Source organism: Syzygium oleosum, unplaced genomic scaffold (assembly GCF_021117445.2).
Source record: "Syzygium oleosum isolate NSW1041296 unplaced genomic scaffold, Sole_v2.1 Sole_v2.40, whole genome shotgun sequence".
Lineage (NCBI taxonomy): Eukaryota > Viridiplantae > Streptophyta > Magnoliopsida > Myrtales > Myrtaceae > Syzygium > Syzygium oleosum.
In genome coordinates, this window is record NW_026607524.1 from 1,047,237 (window position 1) to 1,065,549 (window position 18,313).

At 41.1% G+C, this 18,313-nt stretch overlaps 1 protein-coding gene across 1 annotated transcript in view; it reads right to left on the minus strand.

Annotated features, from left to right (window-relative positions):
* LOC115684166 (187-kDa microtubule-associated protein AIR9) overlaps positions 1-9,909 on the minus strand; it is a 33,182-nt gene extending 23,273 nt beyond the window's left edge. The window contains exons 1-9 of the mRNA XM_030608868.2: positions 8,728-9,909; positions 5,868-5,939; positions 3,717-3,782; positions 3,474-3,545; positions 3,329-3,394; positions 3,155-3,217; positions 2,989-3,054; positions 1,496-1,595; positions 1,032-1,133 (exon numbers count right to left, since the gene is read on the minus strand). Of these exons, the coding sequence (XP_030464728.2) occupies positions 1,032-1,133; positions 1,496-1,595; positions 2,989-3,054; positions 3,155-3,217; positions 3,329-3,394; positions 3,474-3,545; positions 3,717-3,782; positions 5,868-5,939; positions 8,728-9,564 (1,444 nt within the window). The 5' untranslated portion in view covers positions 9,565-9,909. The remainder of the gene's footprint in view (positions 1-1,031; positions 1,134-1,495; positions 1,596-2,988; positions 3,055-3,154; positions 3,218-3,328; positions 3,395-3,473; positions 3,546-3,716; positions 3,783-5,867; positions 5,940-8,727) is intronic.
* Positions 9,910-18,313: the final 8,404 nt, after the last annotated feature.

Consider the following 18,313-nt stretch of genomic DNA (forward strand, 5'->3'; position numbering starts at 1 on the left):
GGCCACTTTCTTTACTAGGAAAATAGCATACAACAAAATCTGGATTCCACAATTTGAGAGAGAAACTAAAGTCGAAAAACAGCCTTTGTTAAGGCCAAAGAATCAACAAGTCCCTATCATTATGCAAGTGGAGAGGCATATGGACAAGGAAATTCATCAATGGGAATTTGACAGATGCCAATCAGAAGGGCAGTCCTAGATTTGCATAGAAATGTGGAATGGGTCTCAAAGCAAAGACATTTCCATTATCTTACACAATTATCTTTTTGTTTGGTGTGGCAGGAAGTGACTGGAGAAACTACAAGGAAATTGAATTGTTTTACTGTTACCAAGCTCACTAGGCGCACAAGAATAACACACAAAGAGACTCCATGAAAGAACATCCCTAATAGATCCGTGGTTCACAAGTTTAATCAGCAGATAGTTTAGTCTGCAATAATAATAATAGAGTGCAATACTCATAGTTAATAGGTATGGAAATTTATTTCAGTATACTAGTTAACATTCACTTAATGTCTTACAACAATTTAGAGAGAGAGAGAGAGAGAGAGAGAGAGAGAGAGAGGGAGAAGGAACCTATTGCCATATCTCATATTTAATATATAGGAACATCTTCAGTTGCGAACCAAAATGTCATCCACACGAAGCAAGAATATGTAAAGAAACATACAAATGCCATCCAAGGAAAACATGTACTTTAGATGGATAATTACGTCTATCTTGCAAAGCCATTCACCAGGTTCGCTAATATCAAAGCCACGGTTAGAAAAGGATGGTACTGAAGACTGAATATCGTATGTATTTTATTGGTATATCTTGTAAGTGAAGACATGCGTGCACTTAACTACCTTATTAGCTCTTCAATAAACCTTCAGGAATCTAGATATGCTTAGAGAGCGATCCAACAAATTGAGAGGTTTTACTTTTTACATAAAAGCTCAATCCAAAGCCAACATGTGTTTACAATAATCAATTCAACTGACGTTTTTCAGCACAAGATCTGCAAAAAGGATGGTATAAAGAAGCCATACCAGCCGCATGATCTGAGCGGCAGAACTCCCATCCATCTCTGATGCACAAAGCTGCGACTTTGGGATAACGCTTTGCAAGTGCCACCTCCTCACGTGAAAGATCTATTGCCAAATTGTATAAATCAGTACAACGGGAAAATTAAGAAATTCAGCACCTAAAGCATTGGCTAGTTGATCCTGGCCAATAATGAACTTACTGAGCTGAATGAAAATTTAACTTACAGGATCTACCCTAACCCAAAATCTATTTAAAATGACTTAAAATTGGGTTGAATTGAATGCTAAGGTTGAGCCGCCTGTTGCCCAACCACCGACTCCCTTCCAGTATCTCCAATATTTCTTACACTTGACTGACTATAAAAGGAGCCTTAATTGCATTGATTTAAATATAAACAAAGTAGCAATTACATAAATGTCACCTAGATGTAAAACTTCTTATCTTAGACATGGAAAACTGCAGTTACCTCTGTCATTGAACTTTTTCAGAGTAGGACCCACAAGTAAGATTGAAGCAGCTTCCAGATGAGGCATTTTAAGTATGGGATTCTCCTCTAGTCGTAGATGCTACATCACAAGACAGAAACAACAAAATTAAAAGCAAACCTGCCCAGTTATCATTAATGTTCCTTGGATTTACTGTTGGAGTTCAAAGAAACAGACTCAAGACATATTTCTGCCAAAATATAGAGACGTTATCTCAAGGCTTTCTAGTAGTTGAGCCATAACGCTCATCATACAGTACACTAAGCAGTGTCCATAACCAAATATTGAAACAAAACTACAGTTATTGGTCTGGTCAGCAGTCGATTAGTTAGAGTCGGCCTGCGGGAAGAAGAGATATTAGTCAACTCCCCCGGATTGGGCCAGGTAAGTTAAGTTTCCCAGTCTTCCATTCCACAATCATGGATTTTTTAAGATTTCACAAACCACTGAATCCCTCCGACCGGAAAGAGGAGGAGCTACAATCAAATCTATTATCAACTATCCTAAGACATTCTTAACCTCGCCCACCACACTTTGGGGTGAACACCCATCCAAACAAGGGTCAATAGTTCAGCATTTAGGCCGTAACATCTAGCTACCTTCCCCTAATCTCCTAGGCTAACACATATCCGTTTTCTTGCTTTAAAGAGTTCCTTATTCACAAGTAGCACTGTTAGAAAGGAAAGAAGATATGTGTTTAATATAGATATCACCCAACCTTTAAGTTTAGTTGGGAAGGGAGGTACTTAATACTTGAAAACCCGCTCAATCCTCATGCATATTGTCAATTCTATTGCCAAAGACAATGATATCTGTTGAAGAATTATCCCACATCGATTGACAATGGGTCCTAAATGGTCTTTACATTCATGCGGTCTCCCTCCACCAAATAGCTTAAGCTTTTGGATTGGACTTTCTAACATGGTATCAGAGCCAATGCTATCACTTTCGCGAATGTGCGGGGTAAAAATTCCATGTGAATGTGCGATGTCAAAATTTCACGTGCTGCTCGTAATCCGGCTTGCACGTGAGTGGGGGTGTTGAAGAATTATCCCACATCGATTGACAACAGGTCCTAAATGCTCTTTATATTCATGTGGTCTTCCTCCACCTAATAGCTTAAGCTTTTGGGGTGGACTTTCTAACAATATCGAAAAGCGTGGCAAATACTCGAGACAATCAAAAAAGAGATTTAAAAGGATGCTAAAGACTCTGGCCATTTAAACCAAATTGCAAGAAATAAGACTGACATTTTGAAGAAAACAGGATATGTAACAATTGGGGGCTGGGAGTTATTTAAGTAGCTAGTGAGGTTTGTATGTAACCGTTAAATGGCTAAATAAGTGTGAAGCATATTGGCTTCTTGATTCAGAGCACGAAACATACAGCTGCCGCAGTAAAAATATGGATCGACTTGTACTTATTATAGAACACAGAAAAACTGAAGACATAAGTATGCCGATTGCCAACCCACCTCAAGTACAGGCAAATGTGGGAACCCCTTTAGAGTGGAAATTTTGTTCTTGCTAGCAGCTAAAACCTGCATGAAAGATATATAAGAAACAATCCAGTATGAGCTGCTTAAGAAGAAGGAATGGGGTGGTGCTATTGGCAATACAATCACATAAACTTGTACCTACCTGTAGGCGTGGTTGACTTGCCATTGCCAACGACTTGAGCTTATTTTGAGCAACAGAGAGAAACTAGAGGAAGATAGAAACACAAATAAGTAAATGTGAGTTCAAACATCAGCAAAAAAAAAAAAATAATTGCAACCATTGATCACAAGATAAAGTAATGTTCCAATGAATTACCTCTAAATTAGGGAACTGAGGAAGACTTGCTAGGGAAGTGATTTGATTTCCAGCCAAATAAAGTTGCTGCACAGATTACATCTCTATCATGACAAAGGACATTAACCTCCAGAGCAGCCAACAGATTAAATACTGAAAAACATGCCTGTAAAGCCTTGCAATTTCCAAGCGGTTCAAAGCCAGGCCCTTTAAAATCATTGAAACTCAAATCAAGAACCTGAAAAGAAAACTTAAAATGCTTAGTATTTGCTGATTAACTCACCTAAAGGCCCATTTGCAAGGAAGATGTAACCAACCACAGTAAAAATGAGGAGACAATTTGCTCGAACTTTTAAAGATTGTTAATATTGCCGAACAGAATCAAGTAGCTTGAAGCACGATGACAGACCTTGACGCGGCTGAGTATCTCAACCCCTTCAAGTGTGGATAAAAGATTGTCTCTGAGGTAAACAAACTGCAAAAGAGGATTGTAAGTTGTACAACAAAAGAAGTAAAACCTCTTTCTAGTGCTAGAGCTTATATTTATCTACAAACTGGAAATCTTACTATTGAAATATCAAGAAAAAAACAATAAGAAGCAAATGTTAATAGAATTTTGTTGAACCTTCAGAACGAAAGAAGTCGATGTTGAGGACATTAAATGTCATGGATGAATAGGAATAGCATCATCCATTCAAGAAATGTGCCATCCAAAATTCAAATTCAAAGGGAAATCAAAAGATCATGTATAGAAAATGAGATCCGACCATGAACCAAACCAGTTACCCAAAGTTCATCAGACATATCGGAGAATAACACAAGATGTGCTCATACCTGCTAAATCATGATTATACAAACTTCTTCTGATTAATATCAGAATTTAGTGCCAAGAATAATTTGGATGCCAATGAGAGGAAATACGTGGTTCAAGTGTGAAGGGGAATATCTCTTGATTAGTATAAGTGAATATTTAGTGTACAGTAGCATACTTGTGATGTAAACAGTCATTCAGTCTTTAGAACAAACAAATAAGTAGCTGCACAGAAAATATACCAATTCAGTCTCAAATCTTTTTCTTGTCTCACTTTGGCATGAAATTAGAGCCATGGCTTTTAACATAACATGACAATAGATCTAAATTTAATTGCCATCATGCCACCCCCCCCCCCCCCCAAGCACAAATTTTACAAGTGCTTCTTGTTTATCTCATTTCCTGCTCTTCATCAAGGTTGCACGTGATGGTGGGTCTTAAATTTATCTCACAATGTTTAAGGGAACTTATTCTGGCCTTTTCTACGTTTTATTTCCTCCACCTAATAGCTAAAGCTTTATAATTAGATCATTTACCATAATATAGCATCAACCATTTGATGCGGAGTGCAAAACCAAAAAACAAAGCTCTGGCTTTTACTACATGCTATCCGTGCAAATATAACATTGTCTAAGAAGTCAGGATTCAAACACGCGGCGTCTGTATTGACAATGTGTGATCATTATTAGGCTGCATAACACAAAACTCCCAATTCAGTATTCTACAAAAAAAAATATTGACTCCACTTCATTAGAGAGAAGTTGGCTCTTGGTGAAATTGCACAAGCCTTCATGAACTTGCTAATTTCTTAATTATCCTCTAGTAAATTTCATTGGTTACAAGCTGAGTTTAGTTGATATATATGCTCCAGCCATAAGGACACGTGTTTAGGATATGTTTATGAAAGGATGTGTATATGAAGCTGATTCTGTAAATAGTCATACTTTGTTTATCAGGGATGAGCTAAAATTTTATGGAATTACTTTGAGAGCAGATGTAAGCTTCATTTGGTTCAACCAGGTATATCTTGGGAATGGAACCATGATTTATTTATAACGTGATATCTTGTTGGGTGTCCAAAAAGCACGACCAACCTGACAAATCAAACCAAAGTGAAAAGTTTTGATTACATTACCATCCAAATCAAACTCGAGTTCATAAAAGTTTCAATTCAGTCATTTTACACCACCACCCTCCCTTCCCCTGATGTCGCATGTCATTTTGCCAACACAGCCAAAATCATACTTCAAAGCTCTCTACTTGCTAGATTAAAACATTTTAGTTCCAACTGAGGTCTGGTCTCTCAAAGTGATCCACGATCCACCAAGTGTAAGCTTGAGTATTAGCACATATTATTTCGAAACCAAATCCTTTTGAAGTTACAGAGCAGATAATCAGCTTTTAACAGCCTCACATTCCCACACCCTCTCTAACATCCTTTTACCATTAAGAATCACCAGTAGATGAACAAAACTCTCCACCTAACTTAAATAACTTTATCTTTAAGACAACACTATCACAAGTACGTGCGCTAGGCAACAAACAGATGCTAAAATTAAACAGGATCTTATCGAAAATTATTGTCAAAAACATTGTACAGTTAGTTTACAATTTATCAACCAGAAGCTCAGAGCCATCCAGGAGTCACCACTAAGAGAAGCCAAGTCAAAGGGATAGTAAATTCTTTAATAAACACCAGTAAATTGTGACTACAGTATCCAAAAACTCGAGTGAAAGAAAATCTTTTACCTCTAAATTTGCTGTCAAGTTCAGGCCACCAGCACTGAGAGTACGCACTTTGTGACCCCTTAGATCCAATCTCTAACAGGAAAACAGAGGATGTTATATAGATGATGACTCGTATACAAAAACAATACTTCATGGTCAATTCAGTGGAAAATATTAGGTCATTCCAAGTTTGGGGCTGGGCGTGTCTGAAAGGATATGGGTTGTGGAGAACAAGGAGGGGCAAGGGGTTTGATTTATCAAATTTACTGCATGCTTAGCATTTTAAAATAATAACAAAACATAAAATAACCAGGCAAAACATACTCGAGCATAATCTAATTAAGCACCCAAATACCAACTCTCTTGCAAACACTTAGTTTCCCCGCTTTTCTTTCTTAATTTTGATGACACAGGGTATTGAACCTTTCAGCTAGACTAATCCCCACGAATGCACACAACATGCATTCTTCACAAATTTGTCTCCCTTTTTTCACAACAAAGGCCTTACGAGGGCTAATTTCCACACACAGATGACTCTTAGGGAAGGGCACGGGAGGTTTGCCCCACAACATCAATGCATTTAAAATTCTGTAACTCTTGTATGTGATAATCAAGCGTCTATTTTTGGTTTCAAGCCATTCAATGCCCGTGTCTGTTGAGAGTTGTGCTTTCTCACTGGCCTTACATTTTGATCAGTCTTCCTCAGAAGGAAAAAGAAATGAATACCTAAGCAACCAGACCGGTCTATGCTAAGAAGGAAAGTTATGATAACATCTGTTCCAATTACGATCTATTAAGGGCCTGTATGTTTGCCATTAATCAAAAGCAAGAAGTTCTTTGTTTTACTAACCCGCAGAAATTTAAATTGTTATCTAAATCTCGAAAAAAGTCATTCGAGATTATATGTTAATTAACATGTCAACATTCATATGTTGTGAAAGAGTCAAGTATTTTAAATTAAAATAATTCAAAGTGTGTAAGCCGCAACATTTTGATTGAGCAAAAAGTAAAAAGTAAAAGTCAATCTAGTCACGCCTAAATCATCAAGACATAAGAATCATTAATCAAATGAGTTCAATTTCATATCATCAGCCAAATCAGAGTTGCTTATGTGCATATGCATAAAACAAAGTTTACAAAGCTTCAGCAGAGACAATGGACTTCCAGGATGCATAAAACTGAAAGGAGGCATTTTACCAAATAGTATAATCAGAACATGGAGAATGGATAGTGAATTTAAAAGAAGCTTTCATGATAAATAACGTCAAGCTCCCAGATGACAATGCCACATACTACTAGCAGCTCGGGAAGACAAAAGATAATATCATTATTTTTCTCACCCTGGCTATGAGTATGATGTACATCAAAGTTCATCCCGAAAAACTGATGGCACGTTTGTAATTAAATAATTATTATGCTAAAATAGAATAGAACTGCAGTAGCTATTATGTGATTGGTTCAAGTAATGGAATATCACTATTTGTTGGCTTGACAATGTAATAGCAAACATATAGAGATGAATATCAAAAGGGCCTTTACTCTCTTGTTGGTGGCAAGGAGGCTTTTCCTTAGAATGCTATTTGTAAAGCAAGAGCGCCAACTAGAGTTTCATTTTTTGTTTGGGAACATATTCTTTCCTTAGACAATTTGCAAAATAGAGGGATCGTGCTTGTCAACAGATGCTCTTTTTGCCAAGAGAGGCAAAGACAGTGAGAAGTCTCCTCCTTCGCTCTCTGTGGACAAGATTGATCTAGGTGGCCACTTATGTGTGCACTGCACTATCTTGGGTTGTTGGAGGATCTATTGAACAAGAATTATGGACTTGGCAAGGTCTTCTTTTGCCTTGTGCTAAGAAAAGGAGAATTTCTTCAATCCCTGTTGCTGTTTTTGGTAGCGGAATAAGAGAGTTTTCATCGAAGAGGAGACACCTGTTTCTGTAATTATTGAAAGTTGGTTGAAAGTCTTGGACTTTTGGTTCAGTGGAAAGTTATGTCTGGATGTAAATGCTTTAATGGACATTGTAGATGATTTGTCTAGTAATTGAGCTCTTTTGGTTCTGAACTACTTTTGTATATGGGTTCGCACCCCCTTGGTGCCCTATAGTAATCTTTTTCTTTTACCTATCAAAAAAATGGCCTTCGCTCTCTGGTAAAATAATAACTTTACTTGTATGCAATAATCATATCACAAAATTAAGGTCATATTTATTGTTTTAAGTAATTGCATAAGCATTAATAATGTTTATCATCATACTACGAGATTATGAATAAGATATTTTTGTATTTTATGTTGTTATGGCGAATTATAATACAGTATAGTATACTGCTAAAATAAAACAATTATTATTAAAAAATATTATACATATGAAGCTGTACCGGACACATAATAGCTACTATATAAGGGTCCTATAGCAGGGACTCTGCTTTGGTTGCAATAGGGATTGAAGCGCAATAACAATTACCTCAAATGAACACCTAATAAGTAATAGGGCTGCAGTAGCTAGTCATTACTGCAACCAAAAGTGCTATGCATGTTATGACCAGACAAATGCAAGAGCTAAAAGTTACTAAAAGTTGTTACTAACAAATTGATGACACCAATCATAATAACTTTAAATGAATGTAACCTATACACGATGAAAACATATGTTTGAAATGTAATGAAATAGTCTTTTCTTCGGCCTAAACCAGTCGAAGGACAATAAAGTATGTAAAATGCTATGTAGCCAGATGAGGAAACACATTGATGAACGAAAATTTACTACTCAAAGCTCCTGAGAATTGTCAACGTGACCTCCAAGAATTTCCAACGCAGCATGAAAGTCCAAACAATTGTGGGGCACTATTTTCCTTCCATGAACATCATAAAGCAAAAGGCTTACCACATCATTGCTAGCTTTAAGCTCCACTTGAGGAAGCATCATAAACTTCGAATCCTTACTATCTGGTGTCAACATTCTCCGCCGGCCTGATAAACTAGAACTCCTATCCATAGATGAGGACAAGGAACCCATTTTAAGTCCACTAGAGCTAGAAGGTGTTCGGGCAGATGGGGACGAAACCTTTGAAACTGTTTTCCTGGTCCCACCACTGCCCACGCTATCCACAGAAGTAGAAGCAACTCTCCTTACAGAAGGTGATGAAGCTGGCACAGCTCCCTTGACTGCAGACTGTTTCATGGTTCCTTGCTTTGTTCCCTCGGCTCCTGTTATTGCTCTTGAACCGCGTCCAACCGGTGATTCCACAACTGCACTCTTGGTATTGGAAACACTTGCTCTGCTGGCTGTGGGCTTAGTCACTACAGAGGGCAATGAGGTCCTCCTTAGTTCTGGGAGAGATCGCCTCACCGCTTCTGGAGCTGAAGGAGATGCAGCCTTCTTGCCTCCAGCTGTTCCCACATTGCTCTTCAGGGGAGAAGTCTTTCGGGTCAAACCTCCCGTGCTGTTTCTTCTAGTCGCGGGAACTAAATTTGAAGTCTTCCCTGAGGGAGTACCAGCTGGCTTGCTTATGCTGGAATCTGAATCCGAGACACTTCTCGGGTCCATTTTCTTCCTACTAGACTCGGTGGGTCTTGCGAACCCCGCAGTTCCTACAGAAATAGCTTTCACACTTCTCGCGACAGATTTCGGAGTATCGCTCGGAGTAAGAGACGACTGTTTCTCCGAACTCGCGGAGTTTTCCACTGCACGCTCACTAAATTCTCCTTCTGGATCGTCCATTTCGGCTCAGCACAAAGCAGTTAAACGAAGTAAGGGGCTGAATCAATCCAAGACAACCAACGTGAATGACTTCCCTACTCAGCAGAAGTAGAATTGTTTCTTAAACTTAGAAAACAAGCAAACCCATTATCCCATCTGCTCGACTAAATATCAGATGGGTCACGTCCCCATATCCTAAACGCACAAGCTACACTCAAATTTAATACTCCCTTAACCTGAATCGTCAAAGCTACCACTCAAAGTAGCTCAGCCGAAACCGCATTCTCGTTCTCGAGCACTCAATCCACAAGAAAACGAACAACCAAACCAACCGACGAGTTCCGGGAACTTACCAAAAAGGAAGAAAAAAAAAAAACACGCGGGGGCCGTACTAAACCGCCGGGGACCGCAGCGGCGGGCACATCGCGGCCCGGATCTAGCGCGAAATGCTGCTCCGTCCACCGCCCGCCGGGCAACCTACACGATCCGTAGCCACGGAGCGCCGCGTCAAGGGCCCCGCCGGACGAACCGGCGACGGCGGAGCGGCGGCCGCGACGGGGGAGGAGGGAGAGGGGAGCAGAGAGCAATGCGGCCAGATCTAAGGGGGGGCAAGCGAGGGTTTGCGAGAGAGCACTGCGAGAGCAGCGACAGGAGTTAGTGAGAGAGAGAGGGAGGGACGAAGGGAGGCTGCTTGCTTCTTCTTCTTCGCAGCTTTCGTTCGGACCAGACAGGAAAAAAGCGAAAAAGTAAGAGAGAGAAAGTAAGAGAGAGAGAGAGAGAGAGAGGGAGGACTGTTGGAGAAGATGAGTTTTTTAAAGTACGGTGGAGTGAGGTTTAAGAAATTGGTCCTTTCTTTCTTTCTCTTTTTTCCTTTTTTTTTTCCTTTCTTTTTTTGGGGACTTTTTTTATTTTATTTTTTTAAAAAAAAAAGGGAGGTTTCTTTTGTCGGGTTATTAAAAAAAAAAAAACAAAAGAGAAGGGGGTTAGGTTGTCAGTAGTCATCAGAAGAGAAGGAATTTCGAATTAAAATAATGAAACGATTTTTTATTTTATTTTTTTTTGAAATGGCGGAAAACGGTCGGGGGCAGTGGAGTGGAGGGACGAAAATTTTGGCGTCTGTGTTTTTTTGAAACCACTGTTTGAATGATGATTGGCATGACTGTGACGCGTGCGGTGGATTGGCGGCCAACGCCTGTTTGACTTCATTTTGTGTTTTAGGTAGTAATTAAACCACTTTTGCTTGTCGATTATATTCGCAGCTCAGCTGGCCGCCGGGGAGGCGATCGGCACGCCCGCTGGGCGAGGCTCGGCCTCGCGCGCGAGGCCGACCTCGCGGGGCGGCCGACAGGAGCCTCGCGGATGGCTCGGCCGCCCGGCAGCTGGCGAGAGTGTGCCGGCCGGGTCGGCTCGCCGACGCGAGCGGCCGAGCCTCGCCCGCAACGGGCCGAGCCTCGCCGGATGCGAGGCCTCGCCAACGGGGCGAGGGCGAGGCTCGGCCAGCGCCGCCGGCGAGGCTCGGCCTCGCGTCTTAGGGCGGCCGAGCGCAGGGGCGACCTGCCGACCTCGCCTGGGCAGCCCGGCGTGCCACGGAGGGTGAAAAAATAAAAGAAAAGAAAAGAAAAAGAAAAAAATTCGAAAAATAATATTAAAAAATTGAATGAATAGTAAACGGGGTAGATTTGGGACAAAAGTAAAAGTTTGGGGTTTTTATGAGACAAAGTTTGGGATATAATTGGGACAAAGGCTAAAGTTTGGGGTTTTTTATGGAATTGGGCCTTTTAGGTAGGGATGTGCAAAAAATCCAGGACCGCCCAGGATCGTCCCGGACCGGTGGTTCCCAAGAGGATCGGTCCGGTTCCCGATTCCAATTTTTTGGAATTGGTGGGTATCGGTCCGGTTTCCGGTGTAAAACCGTCCACCCGGATCGGACCGGACCGGTAATATAATAATATATTTATTTTTTAAAATTTTAATTAAACAAATCTGACCCAAAAAAAATTTTAAAAAAAAAGAAACACGTAACTAGACACTCATAACTCTCTGCTCTCTTATCTCTGGACACTCATTTGATGGGTACCCACTTGATTTATGGATGATGTGGTTAATAGAACCGATCATAGTATAGGAATTGTATGGAAAGTTATGTTCTTTTCTTTTTGTTCCGTTGATCCGATGTTGGTCCACATATTTTTTTTTTATTTGTTAAGGAAAACTTGGTGGGACCGGTTCCATGGACCCGCCCGGGAACCGGACCGGACATGCGATCCGATTCCCGGGCGGGTCCATGGAACCGACGGGCGGTACGCGGTCCCAAAATTGAGGACCAACACTGTGCGGATTAGTCCTAGGGTTAGGGGGTGGACCGGCCCAACCCGGACCATGCTCACCCCTAGTTTTAGGGCCTCTCGTCGCCAGTACCGCGAAATCAAGTGATACCACCGACAAAGATCGTTCGCCACCGCGAAATTCACATTCGGCAGTCGTTGCCGCCGCCGCTGCCCCGGACCGCTGGACTTGTCGGCCGCCGCCATAAACATTGCCAAGCATAACGGTCGGCACCATTATGCTCTCTTATTGGGAGGGGGAGGTGAAAGACGGGTTCAAATCCTGGTTCGGATGGAAAATCCATGCCGCGGTCGATACCGCGCTCCCGAAAATGCTTGAAAAGTTCGAGGTCTCGGTTCATCCAGCCAGGTCTTTGTAGTCTCGAGATATGGACAAACGTGACCGGTCCAACCTACTCAGCTCACGTGAATTTATAAGATATTAAAAAGAAAAAAACATTGGAAATTTTAACGAGTTTTGCTCGGACGTCAGGAGGAGAAATCGAATCGGGTCCATCTTCCGTTGTCCGAGAAAAGATTCACATTGTTTGTCGATAAGGAGTGGGTCGAGGATGGGGTTTGAAGAGCCAAAAAAAGGTGAGAGAGACATTACTAGAACGGGAAGAGGAGAACCGTCGCGAGATGTGTCGATCCTACAAAGGAGACAAGGAGCTGGTGAATCCAACCTACTCAAATTTCACGTACTCTCAATCCCGAACACAAAATCAAATCAAGAAAACACACCGGCCGTCGATCCAAGAACCCAAGAGAATTCACCTTGTTACCGGTGACTCCAAAAAATCTCGTACCCACACTGTTGGCCAACAACCTCGTCGCTCTTGTAATTGCTCGAAAGAACCCTAAAAACAAGAACCCCGCCATATGATGTGCCTTTCACTCTGCTAAGATTGGACATACGACAAATGATTACCCCATATTCAAACACTAAGTCCAGGAAAAATTACCTAATCAGTCCTAAACCTATTAGCCAAAGGACTACATTAAAATTTCGCGCAAAGATTTAGGACTGAATCGGCGAAATCGAAAAGTTTATGACTGAATCATCATCCGTACAATAAGTTTATAACTGATTAAACAATTTCCTCCCAAATCTGAGACTTGCTCGAAATAGCCTAATATTAGATAAAACCTTCCTAAAACGAAAAAAATCTCGCAAAAGTTTGGAACAAAAAGCTTCTTGTTTCTTCCAAAAAAAAAAAGACGGGCATGAGACCTAATAACATAAGACGTTGCGACGTCCACGCACGCAAGAACTCGCGGCCTCAAGGCCGAGTTTAGTCGAGACACCACGAGAAATCTCTATTATGTGCATTTGCTACTCTTTAAGTCATCGAGTTCTTCCGCGCTCCCGCATTCAAATTTCCTCAGTTCACCTACCATACGAAACATTTCTAAGGCGACCAGCGATGCGACGTCGTTTCGCGTGGGGGAGGGAGTCGTTTTCTTTCCCGACTTCCAGATTCTACATGGAAATGGGAACTTAGGGGACAAAGTTTGGAAGTTGGTAGCCTATTCCAATGAAAAAAAATTGGGAATGATTTGGACGTCGCACCTAAGCATCTCACGGGGCATGTGTGTTGACAGGACTTGCTGGGGGCCAATTCTGTCCCTATCAAAACCATTTCCCGGTATCCCTCGTGATCGGGAAAATTACCAAAAATAGTCATAAACTTATTGCACGAATGTCGATTCAATATTGAACTTTTTCAATTTGGCCAATTTAGTGGTAATCCTTTTAACGATTTGCCAATATAGTTCTTCCGGCCAAAATTGGCAAGAAAATTGCTGACGTGGACGTCGACCGTGTCGGTCTCACGCGGTGGTACATCCAGCTTCGATGTGGACACTTTTTGCAATTTCTTTTATTTTTCTAAGTTTCTCTGCAAAAAAAATTTTAAATTGGGTGAGGGCCACGACGCCTTCGCTGGCCACAACGAGGGCTCGCGCAGTTCTGGATTAGGCGAGGACACTGCCATGAAAAAAAGAAAATAAAGAAAATAATTTGGAAATTTATTTGTAAAAATTATACATGTCGACGCCGACGGTCCACGTGGGACGGCCTGTGTCCAAGTTTATAGTTTCCTGTCAAAATTGACCGAATTGATTATATTTACAAATCATCAAAATATTTATAACTAAATTAGCATCTAACTCTTTTAATGATTAGCCCCTCATAATTGTTTCCGTATGATGAAGGCAGCGACCGCTAACCACAATGCTTCACACTTCAATGGATCGCTTCACGCATTAATTCCTGGTCGTTGCGTCTCGTTCGCTTTTTGCTTACACCGACCCTCGACCTCTCTCGTTATCCATTGCTCGTGCCGCTTGTGTTTTTGAAGTACTCATAGGTCTGAGGTTCTCTCATCTTTGCATATAAGAGAAAAAGAAGGAAGAATGAAGAGAAGAGGGCGCAATGAGAAATGGGGTCCTAATCGCACTCGCTCTTGAAAAGGCCAAAAAAGAGATTCGAGATCCGACTCTAGAGATGCTTTCGATGGAAGGACGAATCTTCGAAACAAATGGAACTGGAAACGATCGCTCTGAACAAGGGTCGTCTTCGACTGGTGTCATCGACCGAACTCGAAATGTGGCTCCCCGGCGATTTTGCCTTCTCGTGAGTTCCTTCAGGTCATGTAGCCATGCCCCGAGACGAGAACTGACGGCCGGCGAAATTTTCCGAGAAGACAAATCGTTGTAGCTACGTGACAGTCATCGAGACGAGGAACGGCACTTCACAATCCCGAGCACATTTTCAATTATGGCCAAGCCAAATTGAGCTCACATAGCTTTTATCATTAGGTGTTATGTGCATTTACCACGGGAGTGATAACGTCCTTTTCTCTAAACCGAATCGACGACGGTCACACCTTACACCGGGGCGGGGAGTCATAAGGTGTTTGAAGGCACAAAAAACCAAGTGCCGCGTAAAAGTAAGAACGATCTTATATGCAATGCTAAATAGAAGTTCGAGCTCAAATGACTAGTGGAGTTCCAGCAGGGTTCGCAGTGGAAGTACCAAAGGCGTCCGCTTAGCCTCGGGGCAAGCCCCGTTCTAATCGAGGATCGCGCATGACTGAACACATTTTCGAACCTTGAGCTAAGCAGAAGGGATCCCCTCTTCATTTCGCAATTCCGAAAGGAAAGTTACTAAAGAAGTCCTTAACCTATTATACGGATGCCAATTCGATCATAAACTTTTCAATTTTTTTGCAATGTAGTCATTCCGGCTAATTCTGGCCGACAATTGTTGACATGGGCGCCGGCCGTCTTACGTGACATAGCTGACGGTCTAGTCATCGCCGACTGTCCAGCGTGACACCAAAAACTGGTCAGAATGACTGCATTGGAAATTCTCGCAAAGGTTTAAGACTAAATTGGTAAAATTAAAAAGTTTATCGACTGAATTGGAATTCGGACGATAGATGTAAGACTGATTCGACAATTTCCCGACAGAAGAACCATATTTTGACTTGTCATGTGCGCGTGCTTCTGGTTATTACATCATTCGCATGTAATTGCATGATTGCGTCTCCTCAACGTGTTCTTTGTTTGTCACGTCATTTAAATTGCGCCTATGTTGTTTTCCATGCATTTGTGTCACGGGTCCTTAAACGATATGAGCATCTTCTTGCACGTTTATTTGAACGATGACTGGTGATGATTCACATGCTCGATCCATCTACTGCTGCACGATCGAGTGGATGATCTGACGATCCCATGTTTTGAGCGTTCTTTGCACTATTCCTAACTTGATCAATGATTGAATGGGCTAAATTTGACTATTATGATATGATGATAAAATGTGATTCTTGATGATTTTCCAGTGCTTTGCACGCCTTCCGATGTCTTTTCGAAATGATTGATGCGGACCAAAAAACTGAACTTCAGCTGAATGCGTGCCCGACGAATTCCAAAATTTATAAATCTCGGCGCCTCGCGTGCCTCTCGATGATTTTTCAAAATATTATGATCACGATGTCGAATCAATTAAGACCTCTCCCGCCCCTTCGCTCAATCAATTAGGACCTCCGGGACCCGGTTTCCTATCGTCCTTCGTTTTATCGTTCGGGATTTCTAAGGGTCGAATCTCTACCTATTTTCATTTAACCAATTCGGACCTCTAGGCCAACAGGCATGCGGCCCTACAGATAAAGGGATTCGGGGGTGAGCCCAGAGAGCATTAGGTTCGGAATTCGATTCTCGTGAGCACCGCACTCGCACGTACGTAAAAGAGAGGAATGAGATGAAAAAAAGGAATTAGGAACTCTAGGAGCCGAATCCCTACCATCCTCCACCTAAATCAAGTAGGGCCTCTAGGAATAAAAAATTCCCACAGCCCTCTAGCTTCTGCTTGTAGTTTAAGTTTTGAAATGATGATTTTAGCGATGCAACATGGATGGTTCAAATCATGACTCCTTTGAAGAATTCTGAAAGCCGATGATAGGGGGAAGGCCCGCCTTTTGTGTTTAAAATTTGGATAAGTGCATTGGAAGTTCTAAAATTTGTCACAAAAGTACAATCGAGTCATAAATTTTTTTTAAAAATGCAATAAAGTCCTAAAATTTGTCACGAAAGTGCAATCGGCCTTAAAACATTCAAAAAGCGCAATCAATCGAAAAACTTGATTGGACCAATTTGATAAGTTTTAGAACTTGGTTACATTTTTTAAAAGTTTGAGTACTCAATTTCACTTTTGCGACAAGTTTTAAGACTTGATTACACTTTTTGAAAGTTTTAGTACTCGATTGCACTTTTGTGATAAATTTTAAGGCTTAATTGCACTTTTTGAAAGTTTTAGGACTTGATTGCACCTTCGTGATAAGTTTTAGAACTTCTAATGCACTTATCTCAAAAAATTTCCCCTCATGGTCATCGGGCACTTGGGATGCATGTTTGATCAATAGTTTCAAAAAATATTTTATCGGCTTAAAGTTGGGACATATGCTCAATAACCGATTTTAATGGTCTTTGCTTAATTAACTCGCACATGACGCGCATTTAAGACATCTATGTATGACTATCTACTTGCCTTGAACTACATGTATACGTATCGACCAAAAAAACAAACACAACTACATGTATGCGCATGGCATGATATCGGTCGTCGCATCATTAAAAGAAATCATCTAGCAACGAAAATAGCAACGAAGGAATGAGAAGATTGAGAGAGAGAGAGAGAGGGGGGTGGAAGGCCGAGTGGCCGCGGCGATGCCCCCTAGAACCGGTGACGATCTGGTGTGCCTCGATCGGCTTAGGTGTAAGCGCTATCGTCGCGGCCGCCTCGTCAAACATATGAGAGAAATGGAAGAAACCTAAGTTTGCATACTCGAAAAGCATGCTACAAGGGATCCTCTCCTCTTGGCACCTCATGCCAAAGATGATTGTCAAAGCTAATGAGTTCTATGGCGTGTGCGGGAAGGAAATGGACCTTGATGTTCTGATCTTCTTTCCACTTGGCCCCTCTTCTCCTCCTCTTCCTCCTCTCTCTCTCTCTCTCTATCTCGAGGATTTATTTTTTTTTGGATAAGCGCACTGCAGGTCTTAAATTTTATATTGTGCAATGGAGTTCTGAAACTTTCACAAAGTGTAGTTAAGTCATGAAATTTGTCAAATTAATAGAATTAAGTCTCCGTCAACTTTATCCAACTCAGTTAATGAAAAATATTGATGTGGTTTTTTTTTTATTTTCTCTCTTACATGGCAATAAGCATGGAGGATAAGGCTAAAACGATATAGTTTTGATTCAAATCCTAATTTTTTTAGCACATATTTTGGTTAAATTACAATTTTTAAAAATAAAAAGGCAAAAAGTAAAAAAAAAAAAGAAAGGAAAAAAGCCCACAAGACATGCCTCTCCTATGGGGTGTCGCCACGGCCCCACCATCACCGAATAGGATTAGCGGGGCCATTGAGATGGCCAGCGACACTCGCCGATCACAGGTGAGGGTTAGTGTGTGGGCCAAATCGCTAGTTCTAAGATAGGGTCGTGACCCTCACTCACATGTTTATTTTTTTTAGAGGTTAACATTATGAAAAACCCCAAACTGATATATCTTTGATAAATTTACTTAAAATCACCGAAAATCCCAAACTCGTACTCTAAAAATAAATTTATCATCCATTAGTTTCCGTTAAATTTTACCGTCAGAGTTGAATGACACGTGCCTTGGGGTTTTACTCTCCGTTTATCACAGGTGTATCGATTTATAGTTTTTCGCGATGTAAATCAAATTTAACGGAAATTAACAATGGGTAAATTTATTACAAATGTACCAGTTTGAGAGTTTTAATTTGACGTAAATTTGGCATAGGTTTTTCGTGGTATTAACTTTTCCTTTTTTCAATGATTTCCCACAAAATTGCCCAAACGGATTCGTGCGAAATGCGCACGTGCGACGAGCCTGTACTAATTTTTCCACCGG